The sequence below is a fragment of the Pristiophorus japonicus genome, chromosome 2, assembly GCF_044704955.1.
Source record: "Pristiophorus japonicus isolate sPriJap1 chromosome 2, sPriJap1.hap1, whole genome shotgun sequence".
NCBI classification, from domain to species: domain Eukaryota; kingdom Metazoa; phylum Chordata; class Chondrichthyes; family Pristiophoridae; genus Pristiophorus; species Pristiophorus japonicus.
In genome coordinates, this window is record NC_091978.1 from 104470708 (window position 1) to 104491391 (window position 20684).

At 43.8% G+C, this 20684-nt stretch overlaps 1 protein-coding gene across 2 annotated transcripts in view; it reads left to right on the forward strand.

Annotated features, from left to right (window-relative positions):
* LOC139240186 (NAD(P) transhydrogenase, mitochondrial-like) overlaps positions 1 to 20684 on the forward strand; it is a 286175-nt gene continuing 265491 nt past the window's right edge. For both annotated transcript variants that reach the window (XM_070868615.1, XM_070868624.1), the window contains exons 1-2: positions 1 to 40; positions 17636 to 17824. In XM_070868615.1, the coding sequence (XP_070724716.1) occupies positions 17683 to 17824 (142 nt within the window). In that variant the 5' untranslated portion in view covers positions 1 to 40; positions 17636 to 17682. The remainder of the gene's footprint in view (positions 41 to 17635; positions 17825 to 20684) is intronic.

Consider the following 20684-nt stretch of genomic DNA (forward strand, 5'->3'; position numbering starts at 1 on the left):
GACAATCTGAGAGCGGGAGCTTGTTATCCGGCTTCCAAAGGTCAGTGTAACTTGGCAGGGTCGTTGAGTTTTTTATGCTGATTTTGTTAGACTCTGTACTGTACTGTGCTATTTCTTGTCGTGCAGTAAGAAAACACGTTGCTGTTGATCAGAGCACCTTCAAATATATTCCTACAGCCTACATCCAGATTTAGTAAAAATAAACTCTTAGATTTAATTTAATGTTTTAAAACATACTGAGTTGGTTGTTCATTGTTGCAATGATGCTGACAAATAAATAGACAACAGGTCTTTGTGAGAACAAGGAATGAGTCAGTGCGGTTCAGACCTTCTGTATTTACTCAGCAATTTTTATTATCGATATATAAACGAATAAAGAGCCGTGTAAGGTGAAAACCTACATCATGTCGCAGGTTTGGTAAACAATTAATGCGGGTGTTGTCATGAGGCAACGAACCAGTTCTTTTTTTCTAAATAGCGAAATGCTGCCGTCCAACCTAATTTGCGGGTGAACTGTAACTTAATGGAGAAAGAAAATGAGACCCAGGCATTAACCACACCTTAAACCACATCGCAACTTCAATTGTTGCGCTTCCTGCCGCGGGCGCCGGCATCTGGGCGGAGTTTCATCTCCAGAACCCAGCATTCGGCGCGAGAGAGTTCTCTGGAGGAAGGGTGGGAGTGGGAATGTCTGATTACTGGGAATGGGAATGTCTGATTACTGGGAATGGGAGTGTGTGATTACTGGGAATGGGAATGTCTGATTACTGGGAGTGGGAGCGTATGATTACTGGGAATGGAAATATGATTACTGGGAGTGGGAATGTATGATTACTGGGAGTGGGAATATCTGATTATTGGGAGTGGGAATGTCTGATTACTGGGAATGGGAATGTCTGATACTGGGAGTGGAAATGTGATTACTGGGAGTGGGAATGTCTGATTACTGGGAGTGGGAATGTGATTACTGGGAGATAGAATGTCTGATTACTGGGAGTGCGAATGTGATTACTGGGAATGGGAGCGTGTGATTACTGGGAGATAGAATGTCTGATTACTGGGAGTGGGAATGTGATTACTGGGAGATAGAATGTCTGATTACTGGGAGTGGGAATGTGATTATTGGGAGCAGGAATGTCTGATTACTGGGAATGGGAGTGTGTGATTACTGGGAGTGGGAATGTCTGATTACTGGGAGTGGGAATGTGATTACTGGGAGATAGAATGTCTGATTACTGGGAGTGGGAATGTGATTACTGGGAGTGGCAATTTGATTACTGGGAGTGGGAATGTGATTACTGGGAGATAGAATGTCTGATTACTGGGAGTGGGAATGTCTGATTACTGGGAGATAGAATGTCTGATTACTGGGAGTGGGAATGTCTGATGACTGGGAGTGGGAATGTCTGATGACTGGGAGAGAGAATGATTACTGGGAGTGGGAATGTGATTACTGAGAGTGGCAATTTGATTACTGGGAGTGGGAATGTGATTACTGGGAGATAGAATGTCTGATTACTGGGAGTGGGAATGTCTGATTACTGGGAGTGGGAATGTCTGATTACTGGGAGATAGAATGTCTGATTACTGGGAGTGGGAATGTGATTACTGGGAGTGGGAATGTCTGATGACTGGGAGTGAGAGCATCTGATTACTGGGAGTGGGACTGTGATTACTGGGATTGGGACTGTGATTACTGGGATTGGGAATGTCTGATTACTGGGAGTGGGAATGTGATTACTGGGAGATAGAATGTCTGATTACTGGGAGTGGGAATGTGATTACTGGGAGTGGCAATTTGATTACTGGGAGTGGGAATGTGATTACTGGGAGATAGAATGTCTGATTACTGGGAGTGGGAATGTGATTACTGGGAGATAGAATGTCTGATTACTGGGAGTGGGAATGTCTGATTACTGGGAGTGGGAATGTGATTACTGGGAGTGGGAATGGCTTGATTACTGGAAGTGGGAATGTCTGATGACTGGGAGTGGGAATGTCTGATGACTGGGAGAGAGAATGTCTGATTACTGGGAGTGGGAATGTGATTACTGAGAGTGGCAATTTGATTACTGGGAGTGGGAATGTGATTACTGGGAGATAGAATGTCTGATTACTGGGAGTGGGAATGTCTGATTACTGGGAGATAGAATGTCTGATTACTGGGAGTGGGAATGTGATTACTGGGAGTGGGAATGTCTGATGACTGGGAGTGAGAGCATCTGATTACTGGGAGTGGGACTGTGATTACTGGGATTGGGACTGTGATTACTGGGATTGGGAATGTCTGATTACTGGGAGTGGGAATGTGATTACTGGGAGATAGAATGTCTGATTACTGGGAGTGGGAATGTGATTACTGGGAGTGGCAATTTGATTACTGGGAGTGGGAATGTGATTACTGGGAGATAGAATGTCTGATTACTGGGAGTGGGAATGTGATTACTGGGAGATAGAATGTCTGATTACTGGGAGTGGGAATGTCTGATTACTGGGAGTGGGAATGTGATTACTGGGAGTGGGAATGTCTTGATTACTGGAAGTGGGAATGTCTGATTACTGGGAGAGAGAATGTCTGATTATTGGAATTGGGAATGTCTGATTACTGGGAGTGAGAGCATCTGATTACTGGGAGTGGGACTGTGATTACTGGGATTGGGAATGTCTGATTATTGGGATTGGGAATGTCTGATTACTGGGAGAGAGAATGTCTGATTACTGGGAGTGGGTGCGTCTGATTACTGGGAGTGGGTGCGTCTGATTACTGGGAGTGGGGGTAATATATTGGATAGAGGATTGGTTAACTTACAAAGAACAGAGAGTCGCGATAAATGGTTCATTCTCTGGTTGGCAACCTGTAACTAGTGGGGTGCCGCAGGGATCAGTGCTGGGATTCCAACTATTTACAATCTATTTTAACGACTTGGAAGAAGGGACTGAGTGTAACGTAGCCAAGTTTGCTGACGATACAAAGATGGGAGCAAAAGCAATGTGTGAGGAGGACATAAGTAATCTGCAAAAGGACATAGACAGGCTAAGTGAGTGGGCAAAAATTTGGCAGATGGAGCATAATGTCGGAAAGTGTGAGGTCATGCACTTTGGCAGAAAAAAATCAAAGAGCAAGTTATTATTTAAATGGAGAAAGATTGCATAGTGCTGCAATACAGCAGGACCTGGGGGTACTTGTGTATTAAACACAAAAGGATAGTATGCAGGTACAGCAAGTGCTCAGGAAGGCCAATGGTTTCTTGGCCTTTATTGCAAAGGGAATGGAGTATAAAAGCAGAGAAGTCTTGCTACAGCTATATAATGTATTGGTGAGGCCACACCTGGAATACTGCTTGCAGTTTTGGTTTCCATATTTACAAAAGGATATACTTGCTTTGGAGGCAGTTCAGAGAAGGTTCACTAGGTTGATTCCAGGGATGAGGGGGTTGACTTAAGAGGAAAGGTTGAGTAGGTTGGGTCTCTACTCATTGGAATTCAGAAGAATGAGAGGTGATCTTATCAAAATGTATAAGATTATGAGGGGGCTTGACAAGGTGAATGCATAGAGGATGTTTCCATTGATGGGGACTAGAACTAGAGGGCATGATCTTAGAATAAGGGGCTGCCCATTTAAAACAGAGATGAGGAGAAATTTCTTCTCTGAGGGTTGTAAATCTGTGGAATTCGCTGCCTCAGAGAGCTGTGGAAGCTGGGACATTGAATAAATTTAAGACAGAAATAGACAGTTTCTTAAACGATAAGGGGATAAGGGGTTATGGGGAGCGGACGGGGAAGTGGAGCTGAGTCCATGATCAAATCAGCCATGATCTTATTGAATGGCGGAGCAGGCTCGAGGGGCCGTATGGCCTACTCCTGTCCCTATTTCTTATGTCCTTATTATCGGGAGTGGGGGGGGTGGTCCGATTACCGGGAGTGGGGGCGTCTGATTATTGGGGTTGGGTGCATGTATTCAATCCACCCTTTGGAAACTTAGAAAGATTATTTCAGCCACACCATGGAGATGGGTTGTGAACTTTGCTATATGTTTCACCGCGGTAATATTAACTCACCTGCACAAAGCATTTCCAGAGACCCGATACCATAAAAAGTCCATGTCCCTTCTATTCATTCATTATGTTAGAAAATTTGTCTTAGAACCAGTAATTATTTTGCATATTGACTACTATAAAATCATTAGATGTTGTCACTCCACAGCTTTGAAATGGATGTTGTCACGATTGCATTGCAGAGCAATATTGTCCCCGTTGTAAATTGCAAGCCATGACTTCTACGCAACTCTTAATTTGAAAATGATAGGTGGCTTCTTGGTGAAATTGACAATCATGGTGCATAAATGTGTTAATGTTGGTCTAACACTTTGCTACTTAGTTCAGTCCCATGTTAATACACAACTCTCTTTATGAATCTCCAAACTTGATTAATCCATTTTGGGTAGTTGTTTTTCAACTGAGTCAAAATTAGACAGCAAAAGAGTAGATTCATCACTTTCAATGTCTAGACAATTACACAGAATTGTGTAGAATGTACAGCACAGAAACAAGCCATTCGGCCCAACTAGTCTGCATTGGTGTTTATACTTCACACGAGTCGTCTCCTATTACATCTACTTCATCTCAGCCTTTCAGCATATCTATTCCTTTTTCTCCAATGTACTCGTCTAGTTTCTTTTTGCAAGCATCTAAACTATTTGTCTCAACCATTTCCTATGGTATCAAGGTCCACATTCTAATCACTCTCTGTGTAAAGCAATTTCTCCTTATTTCCCTATTGGATTTATGTGTAACTATCTCGAGAAGATTACTGGGGGCCCATGGAAACATAGAAACATAGAAAATAGGTGCAGGAGTAGGCCATTCGGCCCTTCTAGCCTGCACCGCCATTCAATGAGTTCATGGCTGAACATGCAACTTCAGTACCCCATTCCTGCTTTCTCACCATACCCCTTGATTCCCCTAGTAGTAAGGACTTCATCTAACTCCTTTTTGAATATATTTAGTGAATTGGCCTCAACAACTTTCTGTGGTAGAGAATTCCACAGGTTCACCACTCTCTGGGTGAAGAAATTCCTCCTCATCTCGGTCCTAAATGGCTTCCCCCTTATCCTTAGACTGTGTCCCCTGGTTCTGGACTTCCCCAACATTGGGAACATTCTTCCTGCATCTAACCTGTCTAACCCCGTCAGAATTTTAAACGTTTCTATGAGGTCCCCTCTCATTCTTCTGAACTCCAGTGAATACAAGCCCAGTTGATCCAGTCTTTCTTGATAGGTCAGTCCCGCCATCCCGGGAATCAGTCTGGTGAACCTTCGCTGCACTCCCTCAATAGCAAGAATGTCCTTCCTCAGGTTAGGAGACCAAAACTGTACACAATACTCCAGGTGTGGCCTCACCAAGGCCCTGTACAATTGTAGCAACACCTCCCTGCCCTTGTACTCAAATCCCATCCCTATGAAGGCAAACATGCCATTTGCTTTCTTAACCGCCTGCTGTACCTGCATGCCAACCTTCAATGACTGATGTACCATGACACCCAGGTCTCTTTGCACCTGCCCTTTTCCTAATCTGTCACCATTCAGATAATAGTCTGTCTCTCTGTTTTTACCACCAAAGTGGATAACCTCACATTTATCCACATTATACTTCATCTGCCATGCATTTGCCCACTCACCTAACCTATCCAAGTCGCTCTGCAGCCTCATAGAATCCTCCTTGCAGCTCACACTGCCACCCAACTTAGTGTCATCCGCAAATTTGGAGATACTACATTTAATCCCCTCGTCTAAATCATTAATGTACAGTGTAAACAGCTGGGGCCCCAGCACAGAACCTTGCGGTACCCCACTAGTCACTGCCTGCCATTCTGAAAAGTCCCCATTTACTCCTACTCTTTGCTTCCTGTCTGACAACCAGTTCTCAATCCATGTCAGCACACTACCCCCAATCCCATGTGCTTTAACTTTTCACATTAATCTCTTGTGTGGGACCTTGTCGAAAGCCTTCTGAAAGTCCAAATATACCACATCAACTGGTTCTCCCTTGTCCACTCTACTGGAAACATCCTCAAAAAATTCCAGAAGATTTGTCAAGCATGATTTCCCTTTCACAAATCCATGCTGACTTGGACCTATCATATTACCTCTTTCCAAATGCACTGCGATGACATCCTTAATAATTGATTCCATCATTTTACCCACTACCGATGTCAGGCTGACCGGTCTGTAATTCCCTGTTTTCTCTCTCCCTCCTTTTTTAAAAAGTGGGGTTACATTGGCTACCCTCCACTCCATAGGAACTGATCCAGAGTCAATGGAATGTTGGAAAATGACTGTCAATGCATCCACTATTTCCAAGGCCACCTCCTTAAGTACTCTGGGATGCAGTCCATCAGGCCCTGGGGATTTATCGGCCTTCAATCCCATCAATTTCCCCAACACAATTTCCCGACTAATAAGGATTTCCCTCAGTTCCTCCTCCTTACTAGACCCTCCGACCCCTTTTATATCCGGAAGGTTGTTTGTGTCCTCCTCAGTGAATTCCGAACCAAAGTACTTGTTCAATTGGTCCGCCATTTCTTTGTTCCCCGTTATGACTTCCCCTGATTCTGACTGCAGGGGACCTACGTTTGTCTTTACTAACCTTTTTCTCTTTACATATCTATAGAAACTTTTGCAATCCGTCTTAATGTTCCCTGCAAGCTTCTTCTCGTACTCCATTTTCCCTGCCCTAATCAAACCCTTTGTCCTCCTCTGCTGAGTTCTAAATTTCTCCCAGTCCCCGGGTTCTCTGCTATTTCTGGCCAATTTGTATGCCACTTCCTTGGCTTTAATGCTATCCCTGATTTCCCTTGATAGCCACGGTTGAGCCACCTTCCCTTTTTTATTTTTACGACAGACAGGAATGTACAATTGTTGTAGTTCATCCATGCGGTCTCTAAATGTCTGCCATTGCCCATCCACAGTCAACCCCTTCAGTATCATTCGCCAATCTATCCTAGCCAATTCACGCCTCATACCTTCAAAGTTATCCTTTAAGTTCTGGACCATGGTCTCTGAATTAACTGTTTCATTCTCCATCCTAATGCAGAATTCCACCATATTATGGGCACTCTTCCCCAAGGGGCCTCGCACAACGAGATTGCTAATTAATCCTCTCTCATTACACAACACCCAGTCTAAGATGGCCTCCCCCCTAATTGGTTCCTCGACATATTGGTCTAAAAAACCATCCCTTATGCACTCCAGGAAATCCTCCTCTACCGTATTGCTTCCAGTTTGTTTAACCCAATCTATTTGTATATTAAAGTCACCCATTATAACTGCTGCACCTTTATTGCACGCACCCCTAATTTCATGTTTGATGCCCTCCCCAACATCACTACTACTGTTTGGAGGTCTGTACACAACTCCCACTAACGTTTTTTGCCCTTTGGTATTCTGCAGCTCTACCCATATAGATTCCACATCATCCAAGCTAATGTCCTTCCGAACTATTGCCTTAATTTGCTCCTTAACCAGCAATGCTACCCCACCTCCTTTTCCTTTTATTGACATGGGGGAGACCCCGGGAGGAGATCGCTGACTGTAGAGCACATCGGGATGACATTGGATTGCGGTGGTGAGAGGGGTTGCCTCATCACTGGGGAGGTTAACAGGTTTCTTGTGGGGCCGGTAGGAAGCACTCCTCGTCCTGGCCCGCAAGCTGTGTTATCTCTACCTTGCAGCTGTTCTCGCCTCCCTTCAGCTGCCGGGTTTCCCGAGGCCTGGGAATCCTGGCTGGCCAGCGTTAAAATTGGAAGAGAGATAAACTTTGAGGCACGCCTTATTAAAATATTTAAATGAGTGACCCGCCTCCTGGGAGTGGTTTGGTTGGCTGCCGCCCCTCCCCCGTCCCGCCTCCGTTAAAACTGGAAGTGGGCGGGTTCGAGGCGGATTGGGTTCAGTTTTGAGATTTTTAATATTTTTACTTTCCACTCAATCCAAACCCACCCATTTTGGGGGGGGGGGGGGGGTTTAAAATTCTCCAGATTTTTTCAGTTTTTTTGTTACTGCCATTTGCACACTTTTCTTATCTTGTGTCCCTCACGATCTACATCCCTCTATCCTTTAAAAACCCCACTTACATCTGTTCAATCCTGGAAAAAAACTCTATCCCCACTCCCCCTCCTACCAATTGAAGGAAGCGGGTCTGATGATGTTATTTGGCGACGTGTCATCAGCCGTTTTCCTTCAAGGGACCATGGCCAACTTGATTTTGACAGTTGTGCTGTCAGTATTCTACAGTATTGAGGTGCTGCAAACACTGACAAACACCGCACAAAGGTGCACGGCTGCATGCAAGCTCTGCCATGACTCCCTCCACAGGCTTTTGGAGGGAGTCACAGCACGCAGGGAGGTTCTCTTCTCTTCCAATGGGTGGAAGAGACCTCCCCAGAAGTCCTACGCAGCCTGGTCACACAATGCGCAGGAGGACACAAGCAGGGATGTCGTCAGGAGGACCTGGCTGCAGGGGTGCAAACCTTTCAATGATCTCAGTAGATCATGAAACGTTAATACAAAGCCACACTCAACCTCATCCTGCTGTGCCACTCATCACACCCCATCACTCTGCCTTCCCTACCCTACTCCTGCACATCCTTACACCAACTTACCTTGCATCCTCTCCATCCTTCTCTATCTACATTATCACTTCCCCATCTCACTAGCCACCCCTCACACTCACCCTCATCCTAGTGGAATCATACCAACTAACAACACACAAGGGTAGGCACTTAGGAGCGTTAAGCAATGTTCATGTAAAGTTTCTGTTAATGTGGTGTCAAACATTGAAACCTTTATTTTCAACACTTTGTGTTCTTGGACAGATCTGTGGAAGTGGCTCAGTGAGTTGCAGTGAATGGTGAGACATAGCGGTACCCCCCACAATGGTGATGCGTATGAAAGGAATGGCTTGGCGTTGTAGGGATACTTTATGGTGCTGGAGTGGGGTGGTGCCATTCCTGGCCTCCCGGGCAGCAATGTGGTCAGCAGCTAATGCCCTGTGTCCTGTGCAGCATCAGTTGATTGCGGAGAAGTTTGGTGTTGTTATTGGTGATGCTGGTGTGCCTGGTGCTGCTGGTGTTGGGGATAATCGTGGTGGGATTCTGAGGACCAAGGTGAGATAGCTTCAAGGGCACCAATGCTGATGTAATAGATGGCAGGTGAACTTAAGATGAGAGAAGCAATCGTCAATGGTGAGAGATACTTCAAACACTTGCAACCTGCATAAAGATCAATCTGTCTTCCAAATGCAGTGAGCAACAGCTTGTGAGCTTGGAAAGTGAAACTCTGATAAACTCTGAAGGTGAGCTGAAAATAGTTCTTAATCCTCTGTTAACAAGGTCATAACGACCTGAATTGCCTCCCCCGCCGCTGCGTTTCCGGTCTGCTCAGCGTTGACAGACCCGGCATTTGGGAAAGGCGTATGGCAGCGGGGTCCCAATGTGCTGTTAAAAAATAAACCTGACATGCCACCGAACATACCCGCGGACCCGCCGGAGATTCTTCTGCAGCCATCGATCTACTCAACTGCTCCCTCCCTTGTCTCCAGCAAAACCTTAGCTCTCAGATTAATTCATTGGTGCAAACAGCTGACTAGCAGTGGGAGATATTTAAAAATGACGTGGATATATATAATATTTCAAAGATATTGACTAGAGATATTCAATTTAAAACCAGGAATTTATGTTAATGAGATGGTCTGCACATTGCTAGCTAATACGCAAACTGCCACTTCAAGGACAGATGACTTAACTGTTAGATGGACTGCTTACATCGAGTTACATTGTCGTGTTTCATCGAGTTTACAGAACAGAAACAGGCTATTCAGCCTAACTGGTGTATGCTGGTGTTTATGTTCCATATGAGCCTTCTCTCTCTTCATCTAACCCCATCAACATATCCTTGTATTCCTTTCTCCCTCATGTGCTGAATTAAACAGTAAGAATTTTAATCTGCTATAGTCCTTTTTGGACTCTTTCCAATTGTCTGAAGCTGACACCATATTGATAACAGTCGTGGTTTTTATTTAATATTAGATATTACAGTATTTGAGCAGCAGTTTACAAGGAACAGCTGAGAATTACATTACTCTGTTAATCCTTGGGTAGAAATTGTGAAGTCCTGTTCCACGTTCCCTCTTCAGTTAATCCTTGTGTTAGAAATAACCTCTCTATGGCTATCTCTGGTCACTTTAAATAATCAGGTTCGAGTGCAAACCAATATGGTGGGTATATTGTGTTTAACGACCATGACAAGTAGCTGATACCGATCCGATCGGACAGCCGGTTGACACACATGAGCAATTCTCTGACCGGCTTCTCTTCCTTTCATCTAGAGTCTCCTGCTCTCTCTTGCTCCGACTGTGAGGACAAGCTTTCAGGAGATTACTTTTAATCTATTTTTAGAGAAGGGTCTGAAAGGGGATATTGACAAGACCTTTTAACCTATACAGGTTCCCCCAAAAACTCAATACCCAATGGAGCTTCAAGTTCTTTGTCTTGATTCTCGAAACAAAGCCCACCTTAAAAATATCTCATGAACTTGTCCACATGTCTTCTGTTTATACTTTCTCAGGGTCCTTCCTTTGAGAATATGTCTTATTTCTCTTGTCCCTATCCTCTGGGGTATAATCAATACAAGGCCTAGTCCTTCACCCATTCAACTATGAGGCCCAAAGCAGAGCTTTCTCACATCAACCGGTCATTACCTCCTTTATGACCTAGCAAACTGCTTTCTGTTTATGCTAACTTCCCCAACTTCCTTTCATTATCTTCGCAAGCAGTTCTGTTAAGCTAACTTCAATTCCTACCTTAGCATAATACATAAAATACATAAACAACTTTCAAGTCTTAACTTAAAAACAACAGGTAATCACTTAGCAACAGGGAGATTGTATATAGTACATAATACTACACTCTCCGCAGGAAACCAAAACATTAGTACTTCTAAGCATTTTTCTAGTCTGAGAAGACTTGACGTCTCCAATTCGAACACAACCTTTTAAACACAGCATTCTTTGCGTCACAGTTTTAGTCGTATAATCATATACGTTTTTAGATATCTTTAGTTTCTAGCAATTGTTCACCCTGCATGTGCTCGCGGTTGAATCTTTTACACTGAGTGTGGTTCCAAGCCTCCTGGTTATACCCCACAAACAGAAACTTGCAGCAGAATTTGTCCAATCTCGTTTTCTCCCATACCCCCCCCCTCCCCCATACTACCTACTCAATCATAATGATGATGCATACAGACGATGCTTGGGTCCCTCTTATTTCTGTCGCCAATCTCATCTCGAGCTTCTATTGTCTCTGGGGTAATGGCTCATCCAGCAGACTTTGAAACTAACGGCCTTACTGACTGTGATCAACAACAACAACAACTTGTATTTATATAGCACCTTTAACATAGTAAAACATCCCAAGGTGCTTCATAAGGGTGTTATAAGACAAAAATTTGATACGAGCCACACAGCTCGAGAAATTAGGACAGATGACCCAAAGCTTAGTCAAAGAGGTAGGTTATAAGGAGGATCTTAAAGAAGGAAAGAGAGGTAGTGAGGCGGAGAGGCTAAGGGAGGCAGTTCCAAAGCTTAGGGCCTAGGCAGCTGAAGGTATGGCCACCAATGGTTGAGCAATTACAATCAGGGATGCTCAAGAGGGCAGAATTTGAGGAGCGCAGATATTTCGGGGGGGTTGTGGGGCTGAAGGAGATTACAGAGATGGGGAGGGGTGAGGCCATGGAAGGATTTGAAAACAAGAATGAGAATTTTGAAATTGAGGCTTTGCTTAACCAGCAGCCAATGAAGGTCAGTGAGCACAGAAGTGATGTGTGAGCGGGACTTGGTGCACGGGCAGCCGAGATTTGGCTGACCTCAAGTTTACGTATGGTACAATTTGGGAGGCCAGCCAGGAGTGCGTTGGAATAGTTAAGTCTAGAGGTAACAAAGACATGGATGAGGGCTTCAACAGCAGATGAGCTGAGACAGGGGCATTGTTTTTAATTACAAACTTATTTCCAATGAAAAAGAAGGGTGGTAAGAGAAGGGATAACCAGCCGTGGATAACCAAGGAAATAAAGGAGAGTATCAAATTAAAAACCAATGCATATAAGGTGGCCAAGGTTAGTGGGAAACTAGAAGATTGGGAAAATTTTAAACGACAGCAAAGAATGACTAAGAAAGCAATAAAGAACGGAAAGATAGATTACGAAAGTAAACTTGCACAAAACATAAAAACAGATAGTAAAAGCTTTTACCGATATGTAAAACGGAAGAGAGTGACTAAAGTAAATGTTGGTCCCTTAGAAGATGAGAAGGGGGATTTAATAATGGGAAATGTGGAAATGGCTGAGACCGTAAACAATTATTTTGCTTCGGTCTTCACAGTGGAAGACACAAAAACCATGCCAAAAATTGCTGGTCACGGGAATGTGGGAAGGGAGGACCTTGAGACAATCACTATCACTAGGGAGGTAGTGCTGGACAGGCTAATGGGACTCAAGGTAGACAAGTCCCCTGGTCTGGATGAAATGCATCCCAGGGTATTAAAAGAGATGGCGGAAGTTATAGCAGATGCATTCGTTATAATCTACCAAAATTCTCTGGACTCTGGGGAGATACCAGCAGATTGGAAAGCAGCTAATGTAACGCCTCTGTTTAAAAAAGGATGGCAGACAAAAGGCAGGCAACTATAGACCGGTTAGTTTAACATCTGTAGTGGGGAAAATGCTTGAAGCTATCATTAAGGAAGAAATAGCGGGACATTTAGATAGGAATAGTGCAATCAAGCAGACGCAACATGGATTCATGAAGGGGAAATCATGTTTAACTAATTTAATGGAATTCTTTGAGGATATAACGAGTCAGCGGAACTGTATTAGCATGGATCGAGAATTGGCTGGCTAACAGAAAGCAGAGAGTCGGGATAAATGGGTCCTTTTTGGGTTGGAAATCGGTGGTTAGTGGTGTGCCACAGGGATCGGTGCTGGGACCTCAACTGTTTACAATATACATAGATGACCTGGAAGAGGGGACATAGTGTAGTGTAACAACATTTGCAGATGACACAAAGATTAGTGGGAAAGCGGGTTGTGTAGAGGACACAGAGTCTGCAAAGAGATTTAGATAGGTTAGGAGAATGGGCTAAGGTTTGGCAGATGGAATACAATATCGGAAAATGTGAAGTCATCCACCTTGGGAAAAAAACCAGCAAAAGGGAATATTATTTGAATGGGGAGAAATTACAACATGCTGCGGTGCAGAGGGACCTGGGGGTCCTTGTACATGAATCCCAAAAAGTTAGTTTGCAGGTGCAGCAGGTAATCAGGAAGGCGAATGGAATGTTGGCCTTCATTGCGAGAGGGATGGAGTACAAAAGCAGGGAGGTCCTGCTGCAACTGTACAGGGTATTGGTGAGGCCGCACCTGGAGTACTGCATGCAGTTTTGGTCACCTTACTTAAGGAAGGATCTACTAGCTTTGGAGGGAGTACAGAGACAATTCACTAGGCTGATTCTGGAGATGAGGAGGTTACCTTATGATGATAGATTGAGTAGACTGGGTCTTTACTCGTTGGAGTTCAGAAGGATGAGGGGAGATCTTATAGAAACACTTAAAATAATGAAAGGGATAGACAAGATAGAGGCAGAGAGGTTGTTTCCACTGGTCGGGGAGACTAGAACTCGGGAGCACAGCCTCAAAATACGGGGGAGCCAATTTAAAACCGAGTTGAGAAGGAATTTCTTCTCCCAGGGGGTTGTGAATCTGTGGACTTTTCTGTCCAAGGAAGCAGTTAAGGCTAGCTCATTGAATGTATTCAAATCACAGATAGATAGATTTTTAACCAATAAGGAAATTAAGGGTTATGGGGAGCGGGCGGGTAAGTGGAGCTGAGTCCACGGACAGATCAGCCATGATCTTTTTGAATGGCAGAGCAGGCTCGAGGGGCTAGATGGCTTACTCCTGTTCCTAATTCTTATGTTCTTATAAACGGGCAGTGTTATGGAGGTGGAAATAGGCGGTCTTAGTTATAAGAACATATGAAATAGGAACAGGAGTAGGCCATATGGCTGATCTGATCATGGACTCAGCTCCACTTCCCTGCCCACTCCCCATAACCCCTTATCCCCTTATTATTTAAGAAACTGTCTATTTCTGTCTTAAATTTATTCAATGTCCCAGCTTCCACAGCTCTCTGAGGCAGCGAATTCCACAGATTTATAACCCTCAGAAGAAATTTCTCCTCATCTCAGTTTTAAATGGGCGACCTCTTATTCTAAGATCATGCCCTCTAGTTCTAGTCTACCCCATCAGTGGAAACATCTTCTCTGCATCCACCTTGTCAAGCCCCCTCATAATCTTATACGTTTCGATAAGATCACCTCTCATTCTTCTGAATTCCAATGAGTGGAAGCCCAATCTACTCAACCTTTTCTCATAAGTCAACCCCCTCATCTCCGGAATCAACCTTGTGAACCTTCTCTGAACTGCCTCCAAAGCAAGTTTATCCTTTCGTAAATATGGAAACCAAAACTGCACGCAGTGTTCCAGGTGTGGCCTCACCAATACTCTGTATAACTGTAGCAAGACTTTTCTGCTTTTATACTCCATCCCCTTTGCAATAAAGACCAGGATTCCATTGGTCTTCCTGATCACTTGCTGTACCTGCATACTATCCTTTTGTGTTTCATGCACATATGCTGCAGATATGTGGCCAGAAGCTTATTTCAGGGTCAAATATGATATTTAGGTTTTGAACAGTCTGGTTCAGCCTCAGACAGATGCTAGGGAGAGCGATGGAGTACGGTGGCTAGGGAACAGAGTTTGTGGCGGGGACCGAAAACAATGGCTTCAGTCTTCCCAATATTTAATTGGAAAACATTTCTGCTCATCCAGTACTGGATGTCGGTCAAGCAGTCTGACAATTTAGAGACTGTAGAGGGGTCGAGAGAAGTGGTGGTGAGGTAGAACTGGGTGTCATCAGTGTAATTGGAAACTGACTCTGTGTTTTCGAATAATGTCGAGAAGGGGCAGTAGATAGCTGAAAAATAGGAGGGGGCCAAGGATAGATCCTTGGGGGACAGTCGAGGTAACGATGCGGGAGTGGGAAGAGAAGCCATTGCAGGTGATTTTCTGGCAACGGAATCAGGCAAGTGTAGTCCCACCCAGCTGGACGATGGTGGAGATGCTTTGGAGGAGAATAGAGTAGTCAACCGAGTCAAAGGCTGCAGACAGGTCGAGAAGGACGAGGAGGGATAGTTTATCTTTGTCACGGTCACAAAAGATGTAATTTGAGACTTTGCTGAGAGCCGTCTCGGTACTGTTGCAGGGCTGGAAACCGGATTGGAGGGATTCAAAGCTGGAGTTGCGGGAAAGATGGGCACGGATTTGGGAGGTGACAAAATGTTCAAGGACTTTGAAGAGGAAAGGGAGGTTGGAGATAGAGTGGTAGTTTGCAAGGACAGAGGGGTCAAGAGTTGTTTTTTTTGTGGAGAGGGGCAATGACGGCAGATTCGAAGGAGAGCGGGACAGTACCTGAGGAGAGAGAAACGTTAACAGTGTCAGCTAATATGGGAGCCAGAAAAATAAAGTCTTGTATTTATATAGCGCATTTCACAAAAGGAAGTTGGGTGATCAGCTGTTTAGTGGGAATTAGACGTGGACCGAGTCTCAAAAAAATGCTTTTCCATAGTCCCCTCTGTGGCAGTACTTCATGTGATGATGGCCGATTCGAAGGCGAAGGGGAGAGTACCTGATAAGAGCAAACCATTAATAATGTCAGTTAATGTGGGAGCCAGAAAAAGAAGTTGGGTGGCCAGCAGTTTAGTGGGAATAGGATCAAGGGAGCAGGAAGTGGATCTCATGGACAAGATGAGCGTGGAGAGGTCAAGAGGGGTGATCGGAGAGAAAGTGGGAAAAGAAGCGAGTTCAGGGCTAGGGCAGGGGGGAACCTCAGAGGAAGTTTGGCCCAGTGGGAAGGGAAGTGGCAGAGGCAACTGGATGGATGGTCTCAATCTTAGAGACAAAGAAGTCCATGAGCTCCTCACACTTATTGTTGGAGGTGAGGGTGGAGAAGACTGGGGAGAGGGGTTTAAGAAGACAGTTAGTAGTAGAGAATAGAAGTCAGGGTATTTCTTTGCATTTCAAAATGATCCTGGAACAGTGAGCAGTTTTGGCAGACGAGAGCAGGACCCGATAATGCTTTATGTGGTCCAGACAGATCTGGTGATGAATGGTTCAACCAGTTGTCCGCCATATCCATTCAAGTCAGTGTCCCTTGTCTTGAAGGAGTGAAGGTGAGGGCCATACCAGGGGGAATGGCCAGGGTGAGAGAGAGTAATGGTTTTAATAGGGACTAGGACATCAAAGATGGTGGTGAGGATGTGGTTGAGCAGATCGGTAGCTGCAGAAAAGTCATGGTGAATGGAGGGCCAAAGGCTGGTGCAGTTGAGAGTTGGGAGAGAGTTTTTTTTCCAGGGCTGGACACAGAAAGAAGTAGGGGTGGAGGGGAGTAGAAAGGGGATGTGGGTGGAGAACGATACAAGGAAGTGGTCAGAGATGGCATTATCTGCGATTGATACGGTGGGATTAGCGAGGCCATGAGAGATGGAAAGGTCAAGGGGGTGACCATGAATATATGTTGGGGAATTTACATGGATAGAGTGATTAAGGGAGGATGAGAGGCTAGTGAACTCAGAGAAGAGAGAGCACGATGAATTGATATGGAGGATGAAATCATGTTAGGTGCAGAGGCTGATGGAGGAAAGCAGTGAAGGTATCTCGGTGATAACATTTTTATTGTTCTTGGGTGGGCGGTAGAGAATGGGAATTTTAAATGAGGTGAGAGGGGTGGAACAAGGTGAGATGCTCAAAGGAGGAGAAAGTGCCAGAAGAGTGGGGGGGACAGACCGAGTAGTGATTTGGTGATGAGAGCCACACCGCCACCACGATGGTCTGGGCAGGGCAAATCGTGGAAGGTATAGCCAGGTTCAGGATGGAGTCGGGCTGGAGCATCGACGGACTGTTGTCTAAGTTTGGAGACAGATATAGTAGGCGAGGGCCCGTCAGGTCAACTCCAGACCCACAGCAATGTGGTTGACTTTGAACTGCCACTCAAGGACAATTAGGGATGGGCAATAAATGCTGGCCCTTGCCAGCAATGCCCACATCCTGTGAACGAATAAAAAAAAGTCTCAAAACATTGTCCTCTTTACTAATTTAATTAGAGGAATGAATAAAACTGTGGCCTATCAAAGCTAAGAGATTAAATGTAATCTACCAAAGCCCAATATTATAAACTAATCATAGTGGTAGATTGGACAAAAGAATAAACAGCATACTCATTTGACTGGAAAAGCCTATTATAAAATTAGCATTTTAAGGTGACTCCACTGTTGCATGCAAAGGCTGCAATTTTAAATTATTTCGGATTGGTTTCCTCAGATACCTTTTAAACCCATATGTCTTTACACTGCCTCACCTTTTAGCCTCGAGCATGGTTAGCTGCATACATTGCTAATGAAGCACCTGGCGTTCTTCATGAAGGGAATACCCTGAAATCTGACTGTTGTTTTGTGATCTTTCTATGCATGGCAGGAGATCGGTGAGGATTGAAGAACTGGCAGTGGCGTTGGCTTTTCAGAATGGCAAGCCGTCTGCGTACATTGGTCACCAAATGCTCCAGTCCTCTTTTCAGCACGGTGGTACCAGTGAAATTGAAGTTGGTGAGGACCCATTGTTTACGTCAATTTAGAACTCACCAGGCCCTCTGGTGCCAGAAGCCAGGTACAGCAAAGACAACTTATGGAAGCAATTACTTATATCATTTTGTTTTTGAAAGTAATTGTATAAATTTGCAAATTATCTTAATGTTCAGAGTGGCCATATTTTTCTCTGTGATAATTTCTGAAATCCTGTAATGTGTTTGTATTTTAATATCTTGACATTGCCAGATGCAGTGAAATGTAGTTTATTTAACTTGTACAGTTGGAAGCCATTTATTGGAACAGCATATATCTGAAATGACCAGTTAAGTGGCTGGAGCTTTCAGTTTGCCCTGCACATATAATTATTTCATTTTACTGCTAGCCAATCTACCATGGTGTTGCCCACAGTGACTCGAAGGATGCTGTCTGTTACTCACATGTAGACTGTGCCTCGTTGGAATTGACAATTTTGTTGTTCCGTCTGATCCAAACTTGGCCTGCTCCCTGTTGCCTCATAATCTTAAATGTCAGCCAACCCATAAGCAGAAACATTCTAAAATGACAGAAATATTGAAATATGTGACCTTGAATAAGGAATAAATGAAACATTCAAATGATAATTAATATGACTTCAGTCAAATATTACAATATTGTATTGAATAAAATATGGAAATGGCAAACCGTTTATAGAAAGGATCAGTCATCTAATGTAACTAACATGTTAAAATTACAATTTTTATAATTAATTGTATTGTAAATTAAGGCAAATATATTTCTGAATTGAGAATAAAAGAATTAGATATTTAAATGTATTTAGTGAATAATAACTTAACATTTTAAAATAATTTTCTGTAGTTGATTGAATGAGTATGAATTAAAAAGTTTAAAATTATCGTTAGCTAAATAATGATAAAATGAAATAGTTATTAATGAGGAACCAGATTGGAGAGGCCAAGAGGGCAGAAGAGAGCTCCTTGGAAAATCGAATGGGATCTCCCAGGAGGGGGCAGTCAGGGGTCAGGGCCAAATTGTGGAAAAAAAATCAATAAAAAGTCACAAAAAGCTTTAAAAAAATCAATTGCAGAGGGGGAAAATGCTATTCAAAAATGAACTGACTGGATGAGAGGTCAAACGGCTAGGAGAAAGGACTGTGAACGCCTGAGTTTAGAAGGTGCTTGAGGCTGGATTCAGAACTGGGTGGGGCTGGGTAGTATCATAGAATCATAGAAATTTACAGCACGGAAGGCGGCCATTTCGGTCCATCGTGTCCGTGCCGGCCAACCAAGAGCTATCCAACCTAATCCCACTTTCCAGTTCTTGGTCCGTAGCCCTGTAGATTACAGCACTAAGTGCACATCCAAGTATCTTTTAAATGTGGTGAGAGTTTCTGCCTCTACCACCCTTTCAGGCAGTGAGTTCCAGACCCCCACCACCCTCTGGGTGAAGACCTTTCCCCTCATATCTCCTCTAAAGCTCCTCCCAATTACTTTAAATCTATGCCCCCTGGTTGTTGACCCCTGTCCCAAGGGAAACAGGTCCTTTCCATCCATTCTATCCAGGCCCTTCATAATTTTATACACCTCAATCAGGTCTCCCCTTAGTCTCTGCTGTTCCAAAGAAAACAGACCCAGCATCTCCAATCTTTCCTCATAGCCAAAATTCTCCAGTCCAGGCAACATTCTTGTAAATCTCCTCTGAACCCTTTTCAGTGCAATCACATCTTTCCAGTAATGTGGTGACCAGAACTGCAGACAGTACTCCAGCTGCAGCCTAACCAATGTTTTATACAGTTCAAGCATAACCTCTTTGCTCTTGTATTCCATGCCTCGACTTATAAACGCAAATATTCCATATGCCGCCTTAACCACCTTATCTACTTAACCTGCTACCTTCAGGGATCTGTGTACCTGCACCCAACACTTTTCAGTGTCGTACCATTTAATGTGTCTTCCCTTGTCTTGTTAGACCGCCCCTAATAGGGGAGGCTTGGAGGCCTTATGTTGGGTAAATTTTAAATTTTAAAAATAAAATTGTAATTATTATTTAATAAAAATGAAACTTATGTAATGCAGTCAAGGAGACTGCAAAGTTTGTTTTGTCCTCTGGCTGAGAAGCCTCTGAATCTGCCCAGATAATAGGTATAAGGAATTGCAGGGTTTGCAGCGCCATCTAGTGGTAGAACTTTGCTGCTTCCAGTGTGGCTGGGGTGTGAGAGGAGTCGCTGCTCACACTCACTTATTAATGGGAGATCCTATGCAGGAGCCACCTTGAGGCATAAACAGAATGGTGATGTTCAAATGAGTGTGTGACATATGTAGCAAATTTTATACATCGTAGATATATATATATCAATTTTTGTGCTGTCTTAATGTTTAATTCATATTAATCAAGAAAGACTGAACAGGCTGGGGTGCTTTTCTCTACAAAAGAGGAGGCTGAGGGGTGATCTGATAGAGATCTTTATGACAATGAAAGGGTTTGATAGGGTAAACTTAGAGAAAATGGTCGTCATAGTATAAAAAGGATATAGGGCTAGAGTTTCCTCGTTTTTTGCATGCATAACGTCCACTTTACCGCTGAAATGACGTATAACACCCATATATCGCCCATTTATATGTCTTTTCAGCGGTAAAATGGACGTTAAGTGGGTGTTAAGCATGCAAAAAACAAAGAAACTCTAGCCCTATATCCTTTTTAGAATATAACGACCATTTTCTCTGTTTACCCCACAAAATGGAAACTGACGGGCATGTTTCGGAAACTTAGCGCTGAGCGTTACTTTCCCCATGTGCGTAATTCCAAAAAATAATACCCCCGTCCACTTTTTTTGGGCAGAATCATCAGAATAGGCGAAATTAACACCCATAATATCGTCCAGCGTTAGTTTCCGCACGGAATAACGCCGAGATTCAATAATATCGCCCGCCCATTTTTTTTGT